We start from the raw sequence: 27,304 nt of genomic DNA, 5'->3' as shown, positions 1-27,304 counted from the left end.
CTGTCAATCGGATAAGTTATTTAATCATGATTAATCGCAAATTAATCACACATTTGTTACATGTACATACATATGTTCATGTACCTTAAAGGGAGATTTGTCAATCCGATCCGGGAATGAGAGCGAGCGAGCAGGTGGGTGTCAGCTCTGTGCAGAGCACCGGAACTAAAACACTTGCGCATCTCTGACAGTATGATAATAATGCACTTTGCGTGCCTAGTCTGATAGTCTGTAGGTATGTAGCCTATAAACAAAATATATTGTAATTAGGGCTGTCAATCGATTAAAATAGTCAATCGCAATTTATTTTTTCTGATCAAAATGTACCTTAAAGGGAGATTTGTCAAATATTTAATACTCTTATCAACATGGGAGTGGGCAAATACGCTGCTTTATGCAAATGTATGTATATATTTATTCATGAAAATCAATGAACAACACAAAACAATGACAGATATTAGAAACCCTCACAGGTACTGCATTTAGTATAAAACATATGCTCAAATCATAACATGGCAAACTGCAGCCCAACAGGCAACAACAGCTGTCAGTGTGTCAGTGTGCTGACTTGACTATGACTTGCCCCAAACTGCATGTGATTATCATAAAGTGGGCATGTCTGTAAAGGGGAGACTCGTGGGTACCTATAGAACCAATTTTAACCCTTTTGAAGGGCCATGACAGTGTTTCCCCGCCAAAATTTAGCGCAAGTTTGGAGCGTTATTTAGCCTCCTTCGCGACAAGCTAGTATCTTATGACATAGTTGGTAACAATGGATTCCTTAGGTTTTTCTAGTTTCCCATGATGTCTTCACGCTAGCCTTAAAACTGAGCCCGTTACTACCTCCAAAAGATCGATTGTGTTAATGCTCTAAAGAAATTAGTGCCGTTAAAATGAATTAGCGTTAACACATTATTATCGCGTTAACTTTGACAGCCCTTTTTACACATATATAAAAAAATGTATTGCCAATGTGTGAACAGGTTGTCACTAAACCTAAAAAATTAGACCTTCCGCGACTTTCTGGGTTTCCTCTATCGGCCTGTAGACTGCTTTTAATTGTTAAGAATGTGGGCCGGTTTTTCCATGAAAATCCAACAGGTGTGACATAATGCGCGCTCGCGAGTGCCTTTATTTTCAGCTCCGCTTCAGGGCTACCAGTGTGCAACCGTAGCTAAATTCCGTTAGAAATGGAGTCCGCTAACGCCAACAAACGACCAGCCCCCGGCACAACTCAGACTCCAACACAAACTGTGTCTTGTTTCCTGCTGCTGAGCGGAGTGATGGGGGTTAACTCCGGAGCGAGTAACGTTATCGACTCCGGCCCAGGAGACCAAAACTACGGTGTTTCTCCAGTGTCTTCTGACCGCGCTCGGGAGGCTGAAGCAGGAAAAGTTAACACTTAGATCAACATCGGCCGGGCCTTCGATTCATGGCGGGACCTTCGTTTGGTGAGCTAACATTACTGCTAAGCAGGTGATATATATAGTGATATTGTGGTTTTAGCTGCTAATGTTGCTAACGTTAAACAACATGATGCCTGTCAACCAAGTTCAGTCTCGGATGTGTCGCCTCACTGTTTTGACCGATGCTCGCTCGCGTCTATGTAGTGCAAGCACAAGTCGACTTAACGGCCACAGCTGTCACTGTAAACCAGCGATTGCTGATTCTTACATCTGGCCCCTTTAATGGCAGCCATGGCGCTCCTTACCTCTATAATAAAACACTGGTATTACAACCATTCGGCAGAGACATGCTGCTGCCTGGAGTACTGTACTTCCTCATGTTAAATGGAAAGTGTATTGTTTTTCAGAACCTGACTTTATTATGCAGCAATCAATAGTGTTTCTTGGGGGCACCTCTACATTTTCCATTGTGCTGAGAGGCAGTAAAGAGAAAACAAAGTCAATGACTAGCTGGGGACATGTTATTTATTTACATTGCATTTTGTAAGAATGGGACTACTGGGTATACAAATCCAATAGCTGTGGAATTGTACAATTACATTAGGAGGAAACACAATGCATTAAAAAAAACAACAACTTAATATTTTAGCCAGAGCAGCCATATGTCGGATTTGTCATGGTCTCTGTATATAAAAAGTAGAGTAGAAGTAGTGTCGATCACAAGGTAGCCACGCCTGCTTTATGGTCTATCTGACTCTAAATGGGACCATAATTTACTAAATGAACATCATGCTGTATTGAAGAAGACTTGAAACTAGAGATTGAGACCATAAACTCATGTTTACAATGTTTACTGAGGTAATAAATCAAGTGAGAAGTAGGCTCATTTTCTCAGACTTCTATACAATCAGACTTCTTTTAGCAACCAGAGGAGTCGCCCCCTGCTGGCTGTTAGAAAGAATGCAAGTTTAAGGCACTTCAGCTTCACTTTTCAGACCCAGAGGATTCCCACTGGATATTTGCTACAGTAGGGAATAAAGAGACAAGTATTTGAGATGGCTGCATTTAAGTATCTGTATTCCACTGTCCTTTTTTGCAGCTGTTGGTGATTTTACCGTTAGTACACCCATAAATAGCAGCCTTTGAGTTGGGTATAATGGCAATACTTTGACTGTGCATAATCTCTGCCACTATTACACAACTCACTCGCTCAAGTTTCTTCTTGCTTAATCAGATTAAATGAATACAAAGGTTTGGATTAACGCTGGTAAACCACCACATGAAACAGGTTATAGTGCCCAACTTAGAGACTATCGTTGTCAAGGCCTTTTCTTGATGCACACTTTTTGAGTGAGCTAAAATCTGTTGCATCAGCATCTGGCTAACACTTAAATGAGTTCCTTACATATTCCAGGTGATATTTGGAGTGTGGAGCTTCATACTTGACGATGACAAGTTACAACACTGAGAAATGGTTGACCTTTTCAAGCTGTACAGAAAGCCGCATGGCCCCAGTTAACTGAATAACCACCATCCTCTCTGTCTCTCCACAGCAACAACTTCAACTTGTCACTGGAGTTAATTGAACACTTACAACTTGCGAAACACTGTCTGGGTGCCTTTAAATTAAACAGTGAACTTTATAGTTAATAATTCTGACCTGTGCATCGAAGTAAATGCTTCTTGCCTATTGCAGTCAAATTATAGGAAAATGATAAGGTGAGAGTTAAGATACACTCTGAACAGGTTGCCAGTCTATCACAGGACTGGCACACTGTATAGACAAACATACAGTATTCACACCTAAAGGCAATCTGGGAGGAAACCAGAGCAGCTATAGAGGAAACACAAACTCTACACAGAGAGGCCTCAGCTGGCCAGCAGGTCCAAACACCGTTCCTCCTTCCCGTGGGGCCAATGGGCTACCCAATAGGCTTGCCGCGGCAGTCGGTGTAACATGATGTTTGAGCAGACATTGATTACATAACTCGTTTGGCTTTTCTTATGGAAATAAAACCCATGTAGTTCATTTTGGCGTATCAGCGCCGTGTGGTCAATACATAGTCGGACGACGGACGCTACAAACTGAAAGTGAAAGTGTCTGCTCCGTACGGAGTCCCAGCTCAGAGTAGCAGGAGTCACACTTCACACACACGGGACGAGAGAGAGTTGACAGACAAGACGATGGCGGAGGATTTGGTGTCGAAGCGAAAAGCAAAAGAACCTATTTGGCAATATTTCAGATATAAACCCGATGCTATCAGGGAACTATAAAGGAAGCAAACATATTTACTTGTTTTAAGATGTCTGCATTAGTTAGTGCATTAGTGTGCAGATCTGTGCTGACACTAAAGTATCAAGTGGTTATTATCCAACTGTCGTAAACGTCTTAATTAACTTGGATCTACTTTGAGTGGTCTGTGATTTGATAGACTGAATTACAGAATAAATCCTGTTTCACACATGCACAATGAATTTAAAGCATAGGTCCACAATAATTAAAGGGACTCTTTTATGATTTCTCAAATATTCCTCAAAGATTAACAGTGTTCAGTGCATTCTAAAGCTGGGCATACACTGTACCATTTTAGAAATGTTGTTGTGTGATTCCTACTCCGATGAGTAGATCGTTCGCGATGTAAAGTCAAAGGTCACGATTAATGTGCTCAAACTGTACGGTCCGATCGTCAGCCACGACCTGAGCGCTCACATTGTACATGTGAAATTGAAAAGAAAAAGTTAATTTTTCTCGGTACTCCCTTTCCACTGCACGGCAAGCGACGCCTGATGAAGCTGAAATTCCGTATGATTCTAAAATGACTAAAATCAAGGAAATGGGGTCTTTTTTTTTAATTAAAAGGTATAATATGCAAGAATTTCCTAAAAAAACAAATGTATAGACTGATACAAAAATGATCCCTCTCAATCATCACTTATGTCCCACTAGAGGTGTGTGACGGTGTCTGTTTCTGCAGAGACCCTGCAGCACTCTGCCTGGATTTTCTCTATCCTTCTTATTTTGCTTTAGTCCGGACACTTCTGGGCGTCAGCAGACAGCAGTTTGTGCCCCACGTGGGGGTATAACCCCCAGCCAATAACAGCGCGCAGGGTGTGCAGTCCGTTCAGGTGGTCAAACATCGCCGCTTTGTCACGCCCCTTGGCTTCTGCTACCGAGGCACAAGTCCTTCAGCTCGGTCGGACACAAAGCGGCCGTATTTCACGGATGAGAACGGGTTGTGTTATGTGCTTGTGTTCCAGTGATCCTCCTGCTGCTCTGCCTCTCATCTGCTGTGTGCAAGTGCTGCTATGATCCGTGTGTGTTAGTAGTTTGACCGAGAGCAGCGCTGAGCCACACAAACAGACTTCGGCTGCATTCATTCAAAATCCGGCAACTCGGTTCCTTCCCACAGTATTGTGCTGGAGTTAGTCGCGTGTTTATTTGTGTTTTACAACGTAACAGCCATGAAACAATCAGAAAATGATGTTTTATTTCTCTGATTTGCTGCTTTGTTATCACTAACACCGCTCTCTATCTTCAGTCACTCTATTACTCGCTCAAACATCACTGCTCTCTCTCTCCCTCCCTCTCTCTCTCGTGGAGCCGAGGAGGTGTGGCCACCTTTGAATGTTGTGTGTTTACCAACAGGAACAGAAAACGGGTACATATTATACCTTTACGAAAACAACCACACCTAAAACAATAAAAAAATGCCACCTTATAGTCATTACAGATTACAGTATATACAAAAAATCATAATGATTCAAATACAGTTTCTATTTTTTTAACATGCAATGCAAACTCATGAGTCTCAATTCTCATTTTAAGCTACCTGGAAAAGAGCATTAACACAAATTAATGTCACATGAAAATAACCTGTTTACACCTAAGCTGGGCTTAATTAGCCAGTCACAACAGCCTGGCGACTTGAAAAAGAGCAAGTCACCAACAACCCAACAACACAAGATAGTTGGGCTTAATCCTACAGGAATTTCAGCACGCACACACACCCACCCACCCACCCACGCACTCACTCACACACACACACCCACACACACAAAAACAACCATCTCCCTCGCTACAGTGACCTTATAATGCTGCACATCCCCTCATCACCTTGCGCATGTGTGCGCACACACACATACACACACACACACATACACACACACCTCCACATACGCCCACAATGATGCACTGAGCCCCACTTCCTGTGTGACCGTATATGGAGGCAGCTTCCTCTAGAGCACAGTTGCCAGGGTGACAGGGAGAAGTAGGGATACATGAACACAGACAAGAAAGACTTGCTGGAAGACTTGCTGATTGCAGGCTGATTCATCCTGCTCTTGGAGCAAAGACAGGATTCACAGACATTAACCAAATCAGTGTTGTGTAGAAGGACAAATACTCCTACACACACACACACGCACACACGCACACACACACACAGAGAGAGAGAGAGACTCTTAGACACACTTGTATACACACACACACACATACATACATATAGCTGGCTGCTCCACCACAGCTGTTCAAATGTTGCCTTAGATATTATTCTTGACACATGCACACGTACACACATGTATGTTTGGTACCAACGCACGCACACACACACACAAACACACACAAACACACATTGAGCTACCTTGTTGATGATGTGCTGCTGCTGTTGGAACTGTTGTTTGTGTTTCTCCAGGAACTGCTGGTGTTGCTGCTGGACCACCAGCTGCTGCAGGGCTTGGGCCTGTCCACATTGCTGCTGGGGCAGAGGGGCTGACTGGGTTCTTCCAAGGGGACGGTGGCCACGAGCAAGTTTGGAGACAGAGGGGGATGGTAGCGGGAGGCCGGCCAGACCAACTGCGGTAAACACAGAGTGGTCACAGGAGAATATTATTGGCAATTTTTAATAAGCTTATTTCTGTGGTTTGACCCTCATTCCTATTGCTTTTGACTATAATTCATTTGCCAGCTTCCTGTGGTTAAGAAAGTAAGAAAAGTAACCGCCGGAAAACAATCAGAAAATAACGTTTTATTTCTCTGATTCGCTGCTTTGTTCTCACTAACGCCGCTCCCTCTCTTCAGTCACTCTAAAGCTCACTCGACCATCGCTGCTCTCTCTCTCTCTCTCTCTCAGCGTGTTGAGCTGTGGAATTGGGCCAACTTTGAATGCGGATTGTTTACAAAAAGGGAACCGACAACAGTCACACACTTTACCTTTAAAGATTCAAGCTATTTAGCTTAGAAATAACTACTGACAATATTTACACTATAACTTAAAAACAAGAAGAAGAAGAAGTCTTGTGCTGTAAGTCATTGATTTGAATCAAGCAAAATGATACTGTCACTTATATACTGTCCCATTATCAAGATTAATCTCTGCACATGTATTAAAATGTGGAGTCCCCATAGCCCTACCGATAGCAAAAATATAAAGAACTCTTTATTATTATGGCATAATATTAATACTAATAAGACACCAACTACTAATTGTTAAGAGGTAAGGGAAATGAATGTTGCAGTGAATACTGACCCATTGGATTGTGGCTCTGCTCCAGCAGTACCATGTGTTGGAGAAGGGGGTTGTGACCAGCGGTGGCCCCTCCGGCCCCCTCCCTGTCCAGAGCTGAAGATGCCAAGTAGGAGGGCAGGTGGGCGGTGGGCAGGAACGGAGGGGTCAGAGGAATCCCCTGCTGTAGCCCAGGCAATGCCAGACGACTCTCGCCATCTTGGTGTGCTGACACCACCTACAAAGACAGAGAGAGAGAGAGTGAGAGAGAGAGAGAGAGAGAGAGAGAGAGAGAGAGAGAGAGAGAGAGAGAGAGAGTGACAGAGAGAGAGAGAGAGAGAGAGAGAGAGAGAGACACAAGGAGGGAGAAGGAAAGAGGCAGGCAGATGGACAGAGACAAAGAAGGGACAAATGAGACAGAATGGGAGAAAGAGAAGCAGACATGTACCTTCATGCCAAAAAATAATTGATAAGAGCCGTTTCGCAAACTAGATATTCTCTGGTGCAATGAGTAATGCTGTATTGTGTCATTAGAATATTGTGCATCGACTGTACTCACGGCGCTAGCAGGGCCTGTGGCTGGCAGTCCCAGGGTGATGTTGGGCAGAGAAGGGGAGGTGTAGAGAGAGAGCTGGCTAACCGAACCTTCCCTTGCAGCCAGCCTCTGAAGCAGGGAGGCCTGAACACGCACCACCACACAATATTACATTAAATACTCAGAGTTTAGTCACAGAGTAGACGCAGTGTTGCAGTATATAGCTTCACCTCTATTTCACACAAACATGCAAACATGCTCACAGAGACATTGTCAATCTCCTCCTGGAGTCCTCTGGTCACCTGTCTGCCCCCATACACACACACACATGTGCAGTCATACACATGCAGACACCGGCTGTGATGTTGTTGTTACCTCTCCTGGGCTGCTGGAGATGGTGACCCCGTTCTCACTGGGGATGTTACTGGAGCTGTTGTTGGGGGAGCTGGGACCGGAGCCTGGTGCACTGTTGCATGCAGACTCTAGAGCGCACACAACACAGAAATTAGATTTTTCTAACACGCTGGCCTGAGATGCTGAGCTTTCTGAGAAGAAATATGACTCCGTTATTGTTTTCTTATAGTCCTTCTGGGGTGTATTCCTTTGATAAAGTATGGATTTGAATTAGCTTTTAACATCCAAAACTGTGCTGATAGTATTTAACTTTATTCATATGACACTTTTTTCATTAAAATACCAGGTTGCTAGGCAAAATCCAGTCATTGATGTTCCAAATATGGGGTAGAATGGGGGGGGGATTTTAATCAGAAGAAATCCAGCAACAAGAACGCTCACCAGCCACGTCTAGGGAGCGCTTCTTGGCAGTAGTGATGGGACCGTCTTTCCTTCGGAGCAGAGGGCTGCTGCGGCGCTCTGTCACCTTCTGCTTTAGCCGGGAACGAAGCTTCAGGTTGGGCTCGGAGGCTGACGAGACAGAAAGAGAGAGGACATGATGGAGGATTTACACAAGACGGGGGGAAGTTTCAGTCTAGAGTAAAACAAAACCTTAAGGGACTGGATGTAACTTTTCACACGTATAAATCGTTATTTTAGTGCTAATGTGTGAACAGGTTGTGACCTAACCTAAAAAAATGAGATTTTTTGCGACCTTGCCCTGTTTAGCCTGTAGACTGCTTTTAATGTGAAGAACAAGGGCCCGTTTTCCTAGGAAAATGCCATGCACGGTCGCGAGTGCCTATCCATATCTGTCCAAAATGTCATGACCTTGTCATTTCATCCTATCTGTGTTAAATTGTCATAATTAGCATATGAATTCATGAGTTATGGCCAGAAATGTGTTTTGTGAGGTCACAGTGACCTTGTCCTTCGACCACCAAATTGTAATCAGTTCATCCTTGACTCCAAGTGGACTTTTGTGCCAAATTTGAAGAGATCCCCTCTAGGCGTTCCTTGGATATTGTGTTCACGACGGACAACCTGAAAACATAATGCCTCCGACCACGGCTGTTGCCGGCGCGAAGGCATACAAATGTGTTGTCAATGTGTGTTTTTGTCAACAAATATGGCTTATCCCATCCCATTTAACAAATGTGTGACAGATAACTAAGTGGCTAGAGCTAAGCAATAGCAGGGTTAAATATTTGATTTCCAACTGGGCCACCCATTCTAAAAATATGAATGTGTTACACCCCAAATTAGCCCCGTAAATGTGAAAATGACAGATTCTCTCTAAAGTGCAGCTCCGGCACTCAGCTTTGTGGTAGGTTGCCGGGGCTGCACAAGTGGGAGCTTGTTCAGGGGCATGTAGTGGGGCTAATGAGTTCATCCCTATAGGCCACACTGTATGTGTTGGCCAATGGATTGGGTAGTTGAGGTTAGCCATCATCGTGTGACAGTGGGAAGCGCTGCAACGAGAGTGTGGAGGCGGCCAACTGGCAGCTTTCTTGACCCAACGCTTAATGATGCTGCCTCCACGCTCTGCCAGTGAACGCTGCTTGTTTCCAGACACTTTCAATTACATAAACACTGCCACTGTCTGTCGTCATGTGTTTGTATGGGTATGTGTGTGCCTGGTTTTCTCTTTCTTAGGGCTTTGCATCCATGTTCTGGATGTATTTGTTGTGGAGCTGTATTGGCTGGTGCCACATGAGGGCAGGACGGAGAAGAGGCGAGCATTCAGTAAATTCTGGGAATCTTGTCAGGTCAGAGATAGGACCTGACCTTCTCTGGACATTCTCGCTTTAGTGTCTCTCTGCCAGACTAGCCCAGACACGGGCAGCTTTATTCCCTCCTCCACTGGCTTCCTTTCGTTCAATTAGTTGAAGCTGGACGGTTGACCAACGGTTGACCCTATGCTCGTCCCACGGCCTCGTATCAAACAGACCACGGTTACGTTCATTAGCCTCAGAGATGGAGCCGGGACTTTTTGGTACAGCCAAGTGGAAGCATTGATTCTTGCTGTGCACTGTGGCGGTTTATTGTTGGAAGACTTATTCAGGGTCATTACGAACCCTTTGGCCCTTTGCTTCCTGTAGCCTTGAACGAGGTAGGATGAAGCTACACAAAGTTTTAATGTACTTCAAAGAGGCACAAGCACTCAATACACCTCCTGGTCGGTCGGTCGGTGGGGATAGGATGACCTATTGTGAATTTATAATGTCTAAGTACTTTTTCAAATGCACTTTCAATTTTAAGGGGAACATGCTGGTGAACTTATGAAACTCAATTATTTAAAAAAGAGCTTCTTCTAAGTGGAGGGCACTCTTCCAAAGTCTTTGTTAAGAGGGATGGAGTGGGTCAGGATAAAACGCTATGCATTAGCTGAACTGGAGACAATGGGAGAGGGAAAGACTATGAGAGTAGTGCATTCAAGTTCAATTTTAGTCTATTGCACAGGGAATTGTAGTAGTCTAGACATTTTGACATGACCACAATTATTGCCATAATTATTATAGTACAATATGTATAAAAAAAAACAATAAGTCAAAATCTGATATCCTCCATTATTTTCTGATATGTTACAAAAGCATTTGGTGTTAGTTGAATGAATGCAGGCACATTATATGAAGGTTCATACACCCGAGCATTCAGCGTTATTATTATTATTTGTAAGCCTGTTTGATTGTGAAGGTGCTTTGAACATCACTAAATCATTAGGGCTGGGATGGTACACCTCTCTCCCGATTTGATACTATCACGATACTTGCGTGCCGATACGATATGTATTGCAATTTTTAAGTATTGCGATTCAATATTACAATTTATTGCGATTTTTGTTCACTTTTTTAACACTAGATCATGGGAAAACGTTGAATCATACACGTCTAGAGACTTTTACTTTGGAAAATATCTAAATTAATATAGTAAAAATTTTTGTTTTTCAGCATGTATGTAGTCAGAGATGTCTTGAAGTCAAATATATCAGTCATTGTCAGGAAGTATTATTTTTTTTTATATTTCCAGCAACCCAAAAATCAAAGAATAAAGACATTTCCCTCACAAATTAGTGGTATTTTCTTTTGAATTTATAAGGGACATGCTATGTTTCATCTTATTTCCATTATATGTATTTTGTACATACAGTTCCCTTTATTAACACTTTATTTTGAAAACCGGACGTAGTCACATGTGTATACTTCCTCTAACTTCTCCAAGTCCGTTGCTAGCTCCTGATAAATAACAGTATCTGGGTGCTCCGCAGTTGGAGCGTCGGCCCATTTGACCACGGAGACGAGAGCGACGGCCGGCTCGATCGCAACGTTACCGCGATACGATAACGTTTCCTGTCCGTGACAGAGTTAGCATGCAGCTTTAGCCGTGATGTCTAGCTCTGCTTTTCCTGTCAATGTGTGAAACCCAAAGTGTTTCCATCCTTTACTGGATGTGTAGTGTTTACCACGCTGGATTTAACATGTGAGGGTGCAGGTCGTATCCACGCTGACCCTCCAACGTTTTCTGCTTTGTCATTCTGGCTCTTTGCGGTTTGTTTTGGTTGACGGATACGGAACGGATATGACATTACGTTACTCAGACTACAACAATAAAAGCTGTAACTTCCTTCTACCTCCACGTAGACTCAAATGAAGCAAATATATTGATTCAGCCATTAAAACACTGATTTCAAAGTCGTTTAAAAAAATAATAATCGCAATACATAGGTGAATCGATTTTTTCCCCAAACCCTACTAAATAACAACCCTGACATTTTGATAACGATGAGAAGAGTAAATGAGCCATGGTGCTGAAAATTCGGCATTCAAATTTGTGTTGGAATTGCCACCATCAAAAGAGGACAAGTATCTCCTGCTATGCACTTGCTGAATCAGAAACAAACATTTGCTACGCTTAAAGAAATAGTACCCAGGTGTGACAGGAAACATTATTATTGTCCACTGTAAAAACCTACTGACAGCAGACTGCAAATGTGACAGAAACGGTGGTCAATTCTGGGCCAGGGGAGGAAAGACGAGGCACAAAAAGATGATGGAATAGAGGAGCGGGGGTGGTCAAGGTTGTGTTTGTACGTCCTGAGTCATTAAGAAATGGACAGATAAAAGGAGGAGTGGAGAGAGACGGTAGCTATATAGAAGGTTAGGAGGACAGTGAAGGAGAAAGAGCAGGAGGGTGAAGTAGTGGTGTGTGTGTGTGTTTGCAGGGCACTGGTCGCCACGGGGTGTTCACCTCAGGACGCAGTGACTTTGAAGGGTGTTAATGCCGACTGGGCAAAAGCACACCAGTGTGCACACGTGCGAACACACTCGCTGCAGAGGGCCCAGACTGCTTTTACTGCTGATGCTGGCATTTTACTGTATAGCCCTCCTTCACCTCCATCCATCCCCTCCCTTTTAATCCCCCACGTCTCTCTTTCCCCTGGCAGAGCTCCCTCTCCCCTTCATCGTTGAGCCTCTCTCTCCAGTTTTTTTCTACGCAAACATGCACATTGGCGAAGGTGCACATGCCGCCTCGTTACAGCACACTTCGCTGTCCTATTTTTTCCGATGTTGAGCAGAAAACAGCAGTTCTAAATAGCGAAAACAGCATTTTTAAAAGTTGTTCAGACTTCCTGCCACATTCGGACTATTTACATCCTCTCTTGTCAGGCAACAGCATGTCTTCTTCTGTAGGGGTAGAAAATGACCTGCAACACACTGTCCCGGCATTATAAAGGTTAGGGATGCACCAATCTGACTTTTTCAGTCCCTATACAGATAGCGATACCTGGGCTTTTGGTATCGGCTGATACTGAGTACCGATCCGATACTACTAGTCTTTAATTATCAAGCTGTATGCCTCACTGTGACCGGGATCATTCTTGTATGTGTAAGGAAACATCAGGCTTGACTTAAACAATGTTTCCCTAACTTTTTAAAACAAAATGTTACAAATACATACATAGATATACATTAACTGAACTGTTATTTATTATTAAAATAATAAATCGTACACCAGCAACTTGGTAAAAAATCTTCAAAATTAACAGGAATTACAATTAAAGAGTAAATATGTTTAATGCAGCAACAATGTGATCAAAACTTAAACAGCAATTAAAATCCCAGTATATAATGTATATAGTATATAACATAAAATTGAAATGAACAGATCGGCTCCATTGTCATCGATATCCGATCCAGCTATATGAGTCAGTCTCGGCCCGATATCTGATCCAGTATCACTATCGGTGCATCCCAAGGTAACATTAAAAAAAAGAGATTTCCACACTAGACAGGGGTGGCCTAATTGGCTTTTGAGGCGAGGAAGTGTAATAACTACAGCTGTCAATCGATTAAAATATTTAATCGTGATTAATCAAATGATTGTCCGTAGTTAATCGCACATTTTATCTGATCGAAATGTACCTTAAATGGAGATTCATCAAGTATTTAATACTCTTATCAACATGGGAGTGGACAAATATGCTGCTTTATGCAAATGTATGTAATTATTTATTATTGGAAATCAATTACCAACACAAAACAATGACAGATATTGTCCAGAAACCCTCACAGGTACTGCATTTAGCATAAAAAATATGCTCCAATCATAACATGGCAAACTGCAGCCCAACAGGCAACAACAGCTGTCAGTGTGTCAGTGTGCTGACTTGACTATGACTTGCCCCCAAACTGCATGTGATTATCATAAAGTGGGCATGTCTGTAAAGGGGAGACTCGTGGGTACCCATAGAACCCATTTTCATTCACATATCTGGAGGTCAGAGGTCAAGGTACCCCATTGAAAATGGCCATGCCAGTTTTTCCCCGCCAAAATTTAGCGTAAATTTTGAGCATTATTTACCAATGGATTCATCAGGTTTTCTGGTTTAATATGATACCAGTATCTTTACTCTAGCTTTAAAACTGAGCCGCTACAACCTAAAAATCGCAAGTTGCGTTAAAGAAATTAGTGGCGTTAAAATTAATTTGTGTTAATGAGTTTTTATCGCGTTAACTTTGACAGCCCTAATAATAATAATACACAAGACTCCTGAATCCAAGGTAGCACTATACCGTATATTCACATTATACGCTATGTAGCCTATTATATGCTCAAAATGACCTGATGACTCAAATTTCAAAAGAGGACCCGCTGCATGGTGGTTTCTCTAAGCTCCTATTACACAACGCTGCTCAAAACAAAAAATAACATTGGAAGTCTCTCCCTGATCCACTCTCACACTTCGAGATAGCCATTTAAAAACTGCAAAGTCCCTGTCTCTGCCCATCTGATGACTTATCAATACCAGATTAAACGTCTCTATAAGTGGTGCTTAATATTTCAGTAGGGAGTGGAGGGAGGAAACTGGTTCTCTGATACAAAACATATCGATCAGTCGCTCATCTGTTTTGACGGATGGGAGTCCCGAGCTTCATGCTGGGGGAAGCCGTGCCGCTCTTCCAAGGAAGGGGCAGACAGGGAGGGAGATTTATGGAAATCAATAGAGTAGTTTGCTGAAACTCATCAGTGGAGCTTCCCAGAAATATCCTATGTTGAGGATGCATTAGATAGATAGGTTAGAGGGACATATACTGTAGCTATGCAGGCAAACAGATAGATAGTAAATCTCTTAACAGACAAATTACTGATGGTTAAACAGGGCTTTGTGCTTAAAAACATTCATTGTTAGCTATTCCCAAAAGACATTTGTCTTCAAATTTAATATCAAAATATATAACCGTCTCTCCAGTGGGTATATAGAGTGAATATTAACATAGCGACACCAAAGAGCTGGCTGGAATTTCCCTCTGATAGTTACAACTAATGAGGCCTCCTTATTGAGGTCACATGTTAAAATCAGTGGGACCCATTATTGGTTGTTGTGACACCCGAGTGGTTAACAGCAAAATAGTGTGCAGTTCAACGCCAACGGGTTTCAGATTAGATGTATAAAATACCAGGCTTTACCCAGTGAGTTTGATTTGAGGTGTTAAATTCTAAATTCAGAGCATTAATAGAGCAGCAAACATCTATTTGTAATCTGTGTGTGAACGTTAGTGCATGTGAGTCTATCTGGTGTGCACTGCACAGCGTGTTTAAGCCCTACTGTTTCCACACGGATGACAACAGAGCTACACCTATGGCTTTCCCCCGGCGGAGATGAGCTGCTCGCGACACCGCGATTTGAGCTGCGCTCGCCGCACATCACAGCATCACAGCAAAGCCGGTGTGCAGTGGCACGAGCCGTTGGAAATAAGGGGTTTCAGATCGCAGTGGTGCTGTTGTCACATTGTGTCTGAAAAGGCCTTCAGTGAGTGAGAGACGGAGAGAGAAATGGAGAGAAAGAAACACTCAAGCAGGGGCAAACAAATGTATGAATGAATGAATGAAAACTGATGAATATTAGCCGACTTTATACCAGAGAATCACACAAGGTCACGTCAGAGGGGCGAATTATTCAGTTTTCATTCCTGAGAATTAAAAGATGGTCTATTTAAAAAATAAATGCTGTTGCAGTGCACTTGTTATTTTCATTCTTTAAAAGTCACCAGAATGCAGAAAACAAAGTCTCTGAAACTGGGGGAAGACGTCCAGACCCCACGCTTTGGTATTTAAATCCTCCCTATTTTTGAGGTCTCAAGGTTGGCGAGTATGGACGGAAGGGAGACAACCGTTGTAACAGCCAATACGCTGTATTATTCTCGATCAGACACATATCCACTAGCTCACTCGCTGTACTCTGCGCTGAATTACATGTGTAAAAAAATCCAAAGCTTTGTCGAATTAAATAAAGAACATGAACGTGCTATATTGTATGGACATCCTGCAGGGTTTAAATGTTCAGTGCACAGTGTGGTATATGGGAATGTGTGTGTGACAGTGTGTGAAAGAGCGAGGGACAAAAGGGGGTCAGCATGACAAGTCTGCGTCTGTCATGAAGGCCTCGCAGACTTCCTGCCGCAGCATTCAAAGTGGCCTTCTGTGTTCTCCATTATCACAGAGCCTCTCAGACGTGGACAATGAGCCCCTGTTGTAATATACTGTACCGCCTGGCCTCGCTTCTTAACGTACATTTAGAATTTACACGCACGCATTGCAAAAACGGGGTCGTCACCACAGGCGAGAACGTCATGTGTGACAGCGCCTAGTCGTCAGAGCGGTGCACAACTGTGGCGATCACTGTCACTCACTTCCTTCCTGAACACAGCTCATCTCTGTCTGCCCGTCTGATCTGATCTACGGCGCGTCTGCTCGCTGTTGACGCAGCAGTTCTTCAACAACCGGGCCGTAGCCTATATGTGTGCACATGACAGTATTCCCTCTCTCTATGCCTCTCCTCGCAACAAAGAAAGCCGCCTTTGAATCTCCATTTCTTCTGAAATGTTCTCGATGTATGCACGGTAGGGCTGCACGATTATGGCCAAAATGATTATCATGATTATTCTGATCAATATTGAGATTGCGATTATTCATTGATTTTAAGGACAAAATATTTGTATTTATATATAAATATTTTTAACTCTAAATGTTGTCCTTTTACTTTGTTATTGTCATCTATAGTCATGCATTAAAGCACACAATTCAAATGATTAAGAAATAAGTGATTGTATTTTTATTTAATTATTTGCTTTGATAACAAAAATAGTTTTAATAGTTTTAATTATAAACTTTAAGCTGCTTAGAGGTAATGTTAGGAAGATTAACAGGTTATATTTGTCTCTCTAATATCTATTTTATAATGCTGTGAAAACATCTACTTCAAACAACTGGATTTATTCAGGTTTCTCACCAAAAACTATATTTTACAAGAGTACATTCGAACGCATCATGATAGGGTTATAATTTACCATCACCTAATATTAATTTTTACTGAGTAGAACTTGAATGCACCATAACGTGCTCCATGCTGTCGGTAGACGAGCCGGTTGCTGTGATTACTCTGAGGGGCAACATGGGAACAATTTACGATATAAGTTAGTTTAGGTAAGTTAGTTGATCCAGATGTTTTAAGGTTGTTCCTCCACGGCTTATTTTGGACTTGTAACATATTGCAGCTTTATGTCTTTTTCACTCACACTGAAAAACTTCCACATCGACGACGTGTGTGTGTGTCTACCGACTGTGCCACTTTGTGCCGACGTAAAACCATCATGTGGTGGCTGCACATGTGTGTGACCGGCAAAAAAACTCTGATATATGAGTATAAGTCTGCTGATTGACGGTGCATCTCTAGCTGTTAGTTTAGGAAGCGCTTGATATATGCAGCAGAGCACGCATTTTAAACGTCAATGCCACAGTCGATCGCGTTCATTTAATTGTGAGAAGCCAAAATTGTGATCGCTATTAATATTGGATTAATTGCCCTATTGCACGGTTGTGCTATGGTGCCTTGTTGTACTTTGTGTTGGCTGCAAAACTGTAAGTTGTGAATATTTCTCAGCACCACTGCCACCCCGAGAAATTCCTGAATTACATTTGAGTGTCCCTGAAAGTTGAAACTTGCTGTCTGAGGTTGTGTTGCCAGGATAAATCATACCTGCCTCCAGCTCACAGCGGGCAGGCGGGAGTGCAGAGTACACCGAGCTTGGCCTCCAGCTGTGAAAGCAGGCAGCGATACTGCCAAGGCAGCTGCTGACGCTAAGTGAACAATCACAGCTTGGCCATACTTGACTTGGACAGAAGGACGGAGACATAACAGTCTGACGCATCCAAAAGACACGAGCTGGTGGTCTTTACGTGCTTCCTAGGACACTTCTCAGAGTAGTAAAGGGGTTTGTTTTGTTGAAAAGTATGATCTGTGTCATCTGGGAAGGATTGTGCCTGTTCGTCAATCTCTAAAACAGGACAAGAGCCAACTGGCTTTTAACATTTGTTAACAAAAGATTCTACTATGATAAGCACAAGGCTGAATAGAAGAAAAAAAAGTCAAGGCTCCAATCCTCCACATTCATTCACTGTAAGACCTTGAAACCAGGAAGAATTAAAGCTTCAGTAGGCAACAAGTTTTTGGCATCATTGGGCAAAAATTCCATAATAACCTTCATCCATCCATCCATCCATCTGCAACCGCTTATCCCGTTAGGGGTCGCGGGGGGGCTGGAGCCGATCCCAGCCGACATTGGGCGAAGGCAGGGTACACCCTGGACAGGTCGCCAGTCCATCGCAGGGCTAACCTTCAGCATATTGTAATTCAAGTGTTCTGAGAGAAAACTAGACTTCTGCACCTCCTCATGGCTCTGTTTTCAGACTTTATAAAATCTAGCCCGTGACGGGAGACTTTGACCAATCACAGGTCATTTCAGAGAGAGAGCGTTCCTATTGGCTGTGCTCCAGCCGCTGGGTGGTACTTGGTATTTCCTCAACTGATCTCAACATGGCTGCCGGGTCACAAACTTTCTCATTTTACAGCTAAACAGTACACTACAAGATGATTCTGAACACATTTGAGGAGAGAAATAGGCATTACAGTAACATAATACTGATTCATATTCCATCAGCGCTGCCTAGTTTCACAATTTGATCGGAGTTTGCGAGTTATTGACAGCCGGCTCTCATAGATGGAAGCTGGACACCAGACTCCAGATCAGCTTTGACTGCTTGTTTTCCTCCGGTCTGTGATATCTTGCAGATGCCATTAGGAGCTCTATTTCTACCCGCTGCTGCTCTACGCTTAAAGATAATTTAGGACTATTTCTTGGCTGCACCCAGTAACTTCCTGGGCCCCGGTTTCAGAAAGCAGGTTTAACAAACTCTGAGTCTAAAGCCTGAACTCTGAGTTGACTAATCCTGACGTGGGAAACTTTTGGGTTCCAGAACAGCTGATCAGAGTCAGTTCAATCAACTCTGAGTAGGTTGAACCTGAAGAGGAAAAGCCATCATCAATGGAGCTCTGATACGACGCTTCGCCATGGCAACAGGTAAATAAAAAGCACAGCCTTCATTTTAATCCAGTCCACGTAGAGATGTTAATGCATGTGGACTGTGCACATTTATATAAAAAAAAAGTCAGAGCGGGGAAAAGTGTTAATAATACAATAAAGTTTTATTCAGTGTTGTCCATTAATTCACCAGACTGGCATTTCCTTAATGGATGATAAAGTGGTGGAATCTGACTGTGTATTAGACTGTAGCCTACATTATATTTTAAAGGTCCCATATTGTAAAAAGTGAGATTTTCATGTCTTTTATATTATAAAGCAGGTTTAAGTGCTTTATAAATACTGTTAAACTATCAAAACGCTCAATATAAGGAGAATTACACACAGCCCGTATTCATAAATTGTGCGTTTGAAACAAGCCGTTTGGATTTCTGTCCATTTGTGATGTCACAAATATACAATATATAGATCATTACACGTTTTTAAACTTAAATATTCTAAATGTGTCCCAGTTTATTTCCTGTTGCAGTGTATGTAAATAACATCAGCTGACAGGAAGTAAACATGGACCCAAACTGTTGCCTAGCAACACAATTCCAATTCTGTTGAAATGCACTAAAACGAAGCGTTTCAGACAGAGGGTGAATACAGACATATTCAGGTCGACAGTATGAGGAAAATAAAGTTTTTTTTTAACATTACAGCATGTAAACAATGTTCTAGTAGAAACACAAAATACAAGTATGAACCTGAAAATGAGCACAATATGGGACCTTTACATATATCTGATCAGGAACAGACAGGAACCAGGAATTGAAGATGAAAAATATAGCCTAGTTGATGATTTAAAAAAATATGTAAGCTCACAGTCTGATCCAGTCAGAATGTTGATTTAAAGGTTAAAATATAGTCGATTTTGAATTGTGGACATCTATTAGGATCTCGGTTCTACAGCATTCAGTGGCTTTATTTCAGCTACTTCAACAAATGTACTCAATCAGTGTAGTCAACACGTTCAGACTATATGCAGCCTACTCAATAAACTCACTTTCTGACTCCATTCTGCAGCTGCATCACCATCCTGCTCACTCAGAAATATTAACATATAATGACCAATATTATAGGAATTGTGTTCCAGCTGTGCGACCGATCACATCCCGAATGACAGAGATCATTAATCATTGATCCTACGTGTCTGAGCTTCATACTGATTTTTACTGAGATTTCACATTATGTGCAATAAACATTTTAGTGGAACTGCTCTAACAGACCAACAGCTGTCTCAGTCACGCTGTTATTAAATATGAACTTTGCAAAAAAGTAGGACATGCAGAGGTTTCATTCTGAGCTGAGGGTGATTCGATTATGTGTGATATTTAAATGTGAAGGCAAAAGCCGCTGTTCAAAGAAATGACAGAGCATAAAAGCGGTAACGTTAGACAGTCCTGAGTATCAAACTAATATCATTAAATTCTGACGTGAACCTCTGCTAATTAATGCGCTTCCATACGCGCTTTGATGCGGACTGAATGCGAAAATAAAACTGTGTGTCTGGTTCCGTAAGAGCGAGGAGACGGCGAGAAACTCAGTTGAAGAAAACCTGCCAGCGCGCAGCGTTAGGTTCAGAGTCAGTTACCATGGTAACTGAACTGAAAGTCCAGAGTTTCCCTCATCTCAGGCTTAATCAACTCTCAAATTTTCACTAAATCCGCTTTCTGAAACAGGCCTCTGGAGTCGGCTTCTTGCCTGACAGCTGGTTCTGGCAAAGAAATCCGGCACACAACCCCCTTGTAAAACTGTCGGATTGTCGTCTCTACACTGTTCGTGATAGCGAGCTTTTGAGGTGCTGGGGAGGCTGATTTTGTTACCTTTGCGCAGAGCCAGGCTAGATGTTTTCTCCTGCTTCCAGACTTTATGCTAAGCTAAGCTAACAGGCTTCGGCCTCCAGTTACATATTTACCACACAGACATGAGAATGGTATCGATCTTCCATCTCAGGAAGAAAGCAAATAAGCATATTTCCCAAAATGTATTCCTTTAACACAATTTTGGTTTCTAATGTTCTAATTTAGAGCTCCACTCTCCATCTATCCACCCTCATTTACATGAGACTGCTTCAAAAGACCTCATTAAATAACCTTTCATATCTTTTTTTTGATACTATTTTAGGGGTTCCATTTAATCCTCCAGTGGCTGACTCCTGGTCCATGTGCCCCGACTGTGAAACCCAATAAGCCATTTCAATTGCTAATGCAGGGGAAAGGAAGATTAGGGCTCGCCTCCAGACATGCAATGGGTAGCTGGTTTTTAAGAGGTGGAGGAATATGGATGTCAGAAAGCAGCGGTACCTCAGTAAAACCACGGCGCCATTCTGTACCTGTTTTGCGGAGAGGGAAGTCGTCTTTTGAGTCGTAGGTGCCCAGCATCGGGTGGGTGTAGGCTGACAATCCTGCTTGGGGAGGAGAGCTCTGGTCCAAAGAGCTGTGCTGGGTTTTTCTACAAAAAAAGAAAAAAATATATAAATATACTTCAGTATTTATGTATGCTTGCCAAGTACCTTACCTGATTTCCCATAAACACACATACAAAAGGTGTAGTGACAAAGACAGCTTCCACCTTCCCTCCCCGAGGTCAACACTTTAAAAGACGCAGCAGAGAAGACAATGTGTGGGTGGAATGGAGACAGAGACAAAGAGTAGAGAGAGGGGACGTAAGTATCCTCTGCTCGTCTTTTTCACCATAAGACAGCAAAGAGGCTGAGGCCAAGCTGCCTTCTCAGAGGTGGGTGAAGAATGCACAGAGACCGGGACGGAGAAGGTAAGAGATGCAGAATGAGAGGAGAGATGAGGTTAAAAGTAGGGCTGTCAATCGATACAAATATTTAATCGCGATTAATCACATGATTGTCCGTAGTTAATCAGAGTTAATCGCGAATTAACTGCACATTTTTTATGTGTTCAAAATTAGATTTGTCAAGTATTTAATACTCTTATCAACATGGAAGTGGGCAAATATGCTCAAATCATAACATGGCAAACTGCAGCCCAACAGGCAACAACAGCTGTCAGTGTGTCAGTGTGCTGACTTGACTATGACTTGCCCCAAACTGCATGTGATTATTATAAAGTGGGCATGTCTGTAAAGGGGAGACTCGTGGGTACCCATAGAACCCATTTACATTCACATATCTGGAGGTCAGAGGTCAAGGGACCCCTTTGAAAATGGCCATGCCAGTATCTCCTCGCCAAAATGTAGCATAAGTTTGGAGCGTTATTTAACCTCCTTCGGGACAAGCTAGTATGACATGGTTGGTACCGATGGATTCTTTAGGTTTTTTTAGTTTCTTTTGATGCCAGTATCTTCACTCAAGCTTTGAGTTAAAACTGAGCCGGCTACAACCTCAAAATCCAAATTGCGTTAATGCGTTAAAGAAATCAGTGGTGTTAAAATGAATTTGCATTAATGCGTTATTGTCGTGTTAACTCTGACAGCCCTAGTTTAAAGAGAACTAGAATTACCGCCGTGCGGTTGTATGCCTCCGCCAACCAGTCAAGTTGCATTTCACATCCATGTCTGCCCAAAATGTCATCACTTCATTTTATCCTCTAAGACATTTGTGTGTGAAATTGTCATAATTAGGATATGAATTCTTGAGCTATGGCCAAAAAAACGTGTTTTGTGAGGTCACAGTGACCTTTGACAACCAAAATCAAATCAGGTCATCTTTGAATCCAAGTGGACGTTTGTCCTGAATTTGAAGAAATTATCTAAAGCGTTCCTGACGCCCAGACCTCACCGCACTGTGGACAAAGGGCTTGCTGCATCCTCTCTACCCGCCGGGGACGGCCCCCTGCTCCTGGTGCGACTGTCGAACGGGGCGGACTGTCCTCAGTGCGCCCCATCCGCATCGTGCCGCCAGATCGTAAAAGGTGCCAGAGGTCTGTGGCGAGGTCCGCAACCCACCCGACCCGTCTTGAAACACGGACCAAGGAGTCTAACGCACGCACAAGTCAGAGGGTGGAAGCAAAACCCCGTGGCACAATGAAAGTGTGGGCCGGTGTGCCGGCTGAGGTGGGATCCCGGCCCAGCGGGGTCAGGTGCACCACCGTTAAGTGGTATCGGAGCCGTTGTATCGGAGCTGTTTTGTGAGTATGAGTACATGAGCACAGTATCAGACCCGATACCGATACTGGTATCGGTAGGTCCTGGTATCGGTATCGGTGCATCCCTAGCAGGAAAGGAGGCAGATATGGAAGAACTGAGGAGGAAGCAAACAGGTAGGACACTAAAGAAATGGGAGAAACGGTGACAGTGAAAGAAAAATCAGTTTCCTCACTGACGGCACACTCTTTGGATTGTTCTCTCATCTCCTGCCTTGGCAGAAATGTTTGACTGCTTAAAGCCTCTTCAAATATTTAAAGCGCATGAGAGGTGCCATTGTCTTTTCTCTCAGCCCACTTCAAACACACGCACGCACCAAGCACACCTCAAAGAGAGCCGGCTGTCAATCACCGACTACAAACATCGACAGGAAAAAAAGAAAAGAAAAAAAGAGCCTCGTTCCTTCAACGTTTTCTCTGTAGTTTCAAGGCAAGCGGCGAGGACTCTTAGAGACGCCAATGTTGACGTTGGTAACGTCCTACGTGCGCAGGGACTCCCACGCAACAGGGGGTTCGTTACACCACAAGGTTTGCCACGTTTGCAAAGCCAGGACGATGAGGGACTGTTGTCGCTCATCGTTGTGGCTTTTGTGTTTTGATATTTTCTCGGTGTGGCAATTCTTTTTCATCTTCGATAAGAAAAGGCTTATAAAGATAAAAGAAAACAATACAGGTTTATATTTGATAGCTTAGAAATAAAAGGTTTCATCTGTGTGGAATTGTCTTTTAAAACCAGAAAATGCCCAATCACTAAAGCGGCAGTAGGCAGAATGTTTTTGGCATCATTGGGCAAAAATTCCATAATAACCTTTCAGCATATTGTAATTCAAGTGTTCTGAGAGAAAACTAGACTTCTGCTCCTCCTCATGGCTCTGTTTTAAAGCTTTAAAAAAACTAGCCTGTGAAGGGAGACTCTGACCAATCACAGGTCATTTCATTGAGAGAGAGCATTCCTATTGGCTGTTCATTCAACGGAGGCAGCTGTCAATCACTCACAACCTCCGATCAAACGGTCAAACTAGGCAGCGCTGATCAAATATGAATCAATATTCTGTTACTGTAATGCCTATTTATCTCCTCAAATGTTTTCAGAAACATCTTAAAATGAGAGAGTGTGCTCTGGCTGGTGGGCGGTGCTTGGTATTTCCTCAACAGATCTAGACATGGCTGCCGGGTCACAAACTTTCTCATTTTACAGCTAAACAGTACACTACAAGATGTTTCTGAACACATTTGAGGAGAGAAATAGTCATTACAGTAACAGAATATTGATTCATATTCGATCAGTGCTGCCTAGTTTGACCGGAGTTTGTGAGTGATTGACAGCTGCTCAGAGACGGCAAGGCTCCAGCTCGGCTCTGATTGGTTGTTTTCCTCCGGTCTGTGAAATCTTACAGATGCTGTCAGGAGCACCGGAGGACACAGAGGCACATGATTTTTTTTTCAGATTACCTGTCTCATGCACTACTGTCAGGATATAGTGACCGTCTTATAAAAATAACTTTTTTTAATCATATTTGCTCCAATTTCACCTACTGCTGCTTTAAGTAACATTGAAAGATCACTCAAAGGTAAGTATGAAAGAGATAAAAAGAGAAGGATCTTATCCATCATTTGCATTCGAATGCAACTTTTCTTTAAGATTTTTATAGAAGTATTTTATAGATGTGAACAAACTTTATAAGCTCATTTTTTTTTTCAGGCTTTCTAAAAAAAGAAAATTAAGAAAACATTTAAATGAGAAAAAAAATGCTTTTTTTTTTTTATTTGAAAAAGATGCTCGAAAGGATGCTCGTTGATAATTTCAGACACTCAATGAGTGACAATGAGATGCATACAAAGTCATAGAAAGCTCTGCTCTCATTGTTGCCTGTCCACTTCTCACATCTCTACTGACATAAACTTGAATTTTGACCTAATATCGCATCAGTTCTCCATTCACAACCAGTCACATCCCAAAGCCATAAGTGGTTCTGTGGCGGTGGTGGTGGACTGTGACACTCACCCATACCAAAAGCGCGGGTCGCTGGGCAGACAGTGGTTTAGGTTTCGCTGAGCCAGGGCTTTCTTCTTGTTCAGGACAAACTCCTGAAGCCGCATCTTAACCTCTGTACTGGCGACGGCACCTGACAGAGACAGAGAGACAGGGGGAGCTCAGTAACCAAAGGGGTTTGTACACTTTTTATCTATCGACTCGTACACTTCCTTCAGTATTGCATTTCTGGAGACGTTTCAGTACTGTACTGTGCCTGTACTGTCCAATCTGTGACACTTCCATGAACATTATAACAACATCCATCCACGCTTCGATAGATAATGGGTTTGTAACGTGCAGAGCGCGCTCGTCTTGCATCAGAGTTTCAGTGGAATTCCACAGAGACGACAGCAGCGCTCTGTAACTCACGCAAGTTTCCTTCAGCTCCCGGTCTCTCCTCAATTACCACCTTCATTTCACAGCTACAAACAAATTGTCAAGGGAGAGAGAGACCAAGAGGAAAAGTGAGGAACAGAGAGAGGAGAGCAATAAAGGGAAAATAAAAAACAGTGGAGGTGTGCTTCCTAAGAGTGTGACAGTGATAACAGGTGATGTGTCAAGCTTGACAGAGGAAGTGGTAAATACAGTATGTGAACGTGACAACAGCTAATATACGCTCTCTAAATCACGGTGCAGCTGGAAGTGCTGACATCCTTAATATGTCCGCTTTGCCACTGAAGGAAATTGGCTTTTATGAGACTGCCTTCTATGCAATTTATTGCAGTACTTAACAAAGCTTCCTCTGTTTACGAACCCGATGCTCTTTCCACAGACGTCAAACCGTAGGCTCACGTTGCCCGGCGGGGAAAAGGACTTTTACTGACAGAAAATCAGGGTTACAAATGTGGGTCCACCATTAAATGTATATTCAAATGGATTTGTGCCGAAATGTGGCGAAAAACCACATTATAGCTTGTCCCAAAAAAAACAAAAAAAAAAACACATCACAGTATTTTACAGCTATACTGATAATAATCATAATCAGGGTCTCAAATTTTGAAATTAATGTGCTAAATGAAGAAATAACATGTTAGATCTGATGTCATTCAAGGTTTGATATATTTTATATAAAAGATATGATTATTTAAATATTTGCTTTGATTAAAAACATGTTGGCATCTGTAGTTTTGATGATGTATTATAAGCAGCTTAGAGCTAGTGTTAGGAAGTTAAACAGGTCATAATTATTTCTCTAATATCTATATTATATTGCTGTGACACCATTTCCTTCAAAAAATGTATGGATTTATTCAAGTTTCTCGCCAAAAGCTTAATTTTACGAGATTACAATTGAACACATCATGATAACGTTGTAATTTACCTTCACCCAATAGTAATTTTTACTGAGCAGAGCTTGAACTTCTCATAATGTAATGAAATGGCAACTCCGTTAACGTTAGTAGCTCCGTTATTTAGCCAAGCAGGACTGCGCTGTCCACCAACTGCTAACAGGTAAAGTTACTAACTCTCCTGCTGATTTCAGCATGGATTTGTTGTTCACAGTGTAGCATCATCAGGGAATAGGGTGCGTCGCCTCAGGTTTAGCAGTAGTAGCGCCATGCTGTTGAGTTTTTTTTATCTCCGCCGTGGCTCCGGTTCCAAACAAACTGGAACATGATACAGCGTGCGTATGCGTCATTGTGCATGTGTTACTGTCGGAAAGCATCAAAGAGAAAACGATTGAGACGGAGGCATGACATTCCAAGGAATCTAACAACTAGGAACCGATCTCTGTTCCCATCCCCAGCGTTTTCCCTGCCTGCCAAAGTGGCAGATGTCCTGACGATTTTATTAGCCACTGCCAAGAATTTACCCGCATTTGGTGGGTGGCGGGTGCTAATTTCAGACCCTGATCATAATAAAACACAGTCTTGATGACTGATTAACTTTACAACATGAATTAATGAGGAAAGTCATCATAATTGCATGGCTAGTACTAATGTGAACTTTGTAACTACAAGCATTGAAATTGAACAGTTTAAGCGAGTCGTTTTCTCCTCATTAGCCAACTATTAGACTGTTGTCTGGCTATTAAATAGGCGTTATCAGTCAGCTATAAGCCCCATAGATGTGGGTCAATAGCGGCCTACTACACCCACTAGTAGGTTTTATCATCTATTCACATGGAAGATCACCGAAAGAAGAAATAAAAGAACACGAGCGACCTTTAGAAACCGTAGTAATTATGACAGGAGCAGAAGCAGAAGTCAGGTGCTGTAGTATAGACAGTGTGAAACTCCATAAAGGTTGGAGGTCGTGGACAATGGATGGAACACACACAACTCAGGGTTTTCACCCAGGAGACCGGAGTTTGCATCGCGTGTGAAACAAACAATGTGTAAAAGAAGTTGTAGTTTTGTTTCGTAAACCTGTTTATTTGCCTAAACCTAAAGA

General features: G+C 42.5%; 1 protein-coding gene across 9 annotated transcripts in view; it reads right to left on the bottom strand.

The window, feature by feature from the left end:
• hdac4 (histone deacetylase 4) overlaps positions 1–27,304 on the bottom strand; it is a 223,446-nt gene that overhangs the window by 60,745 nt on the left and 135,397 nt on the right. For all 9 annotated transcript variants that reach the window (XM_074658171.1, XM_074658172.1, XM_074658168.1 and 6 more), the window contains 7 exons: positions 24,881–25,001; positions 21,093–21,211; positions 8,238–8,366; positions 7,818–7,924; positions 7,467–7,586; positions 6,932–7,145; positions 6,047–6,258 (listed from right to left, as the gene is read on the bottom strand). In XM_074658171.1, the coding sequence (XP_074514272.1) occupies positions 6,047–6,258; positions 6,932–7,145; positions 7,467–7,586; positions 7,818–7,924; positions 8,238–8,366; positions 21,093–21,211; positions 24,881–25,001 (1,022 nt within the window). The remainder of the gene's footprint in view (positions 1–6,046; positions 6,259–6,931; positions 7,146–7,466; positions 7,587–7,817; positions 7,925–8,237; positions 8,367–21,092; positions 21,212–24,880; positions 25,002–27,304) is intronic.

Source organism: Sebastes fasciatus, chromosome 14, assembly GCF_043250625.1.
Source record: "Sebastes fasciatus isolate fSebFas1 chromosome 14, fSebFas1.pri, whole genome shotgun sequence".
Taxonomy (NCBI): domain Eukaryota; kingdom Metazoa; phylum Chordata; class Actinopteri; order Perciformes; family Sebastidae; genus Sebastes; species Sebastes fasciatus.
This window is presented reverse-complemented; position numbering and strand designations above follow the sequence as displayed.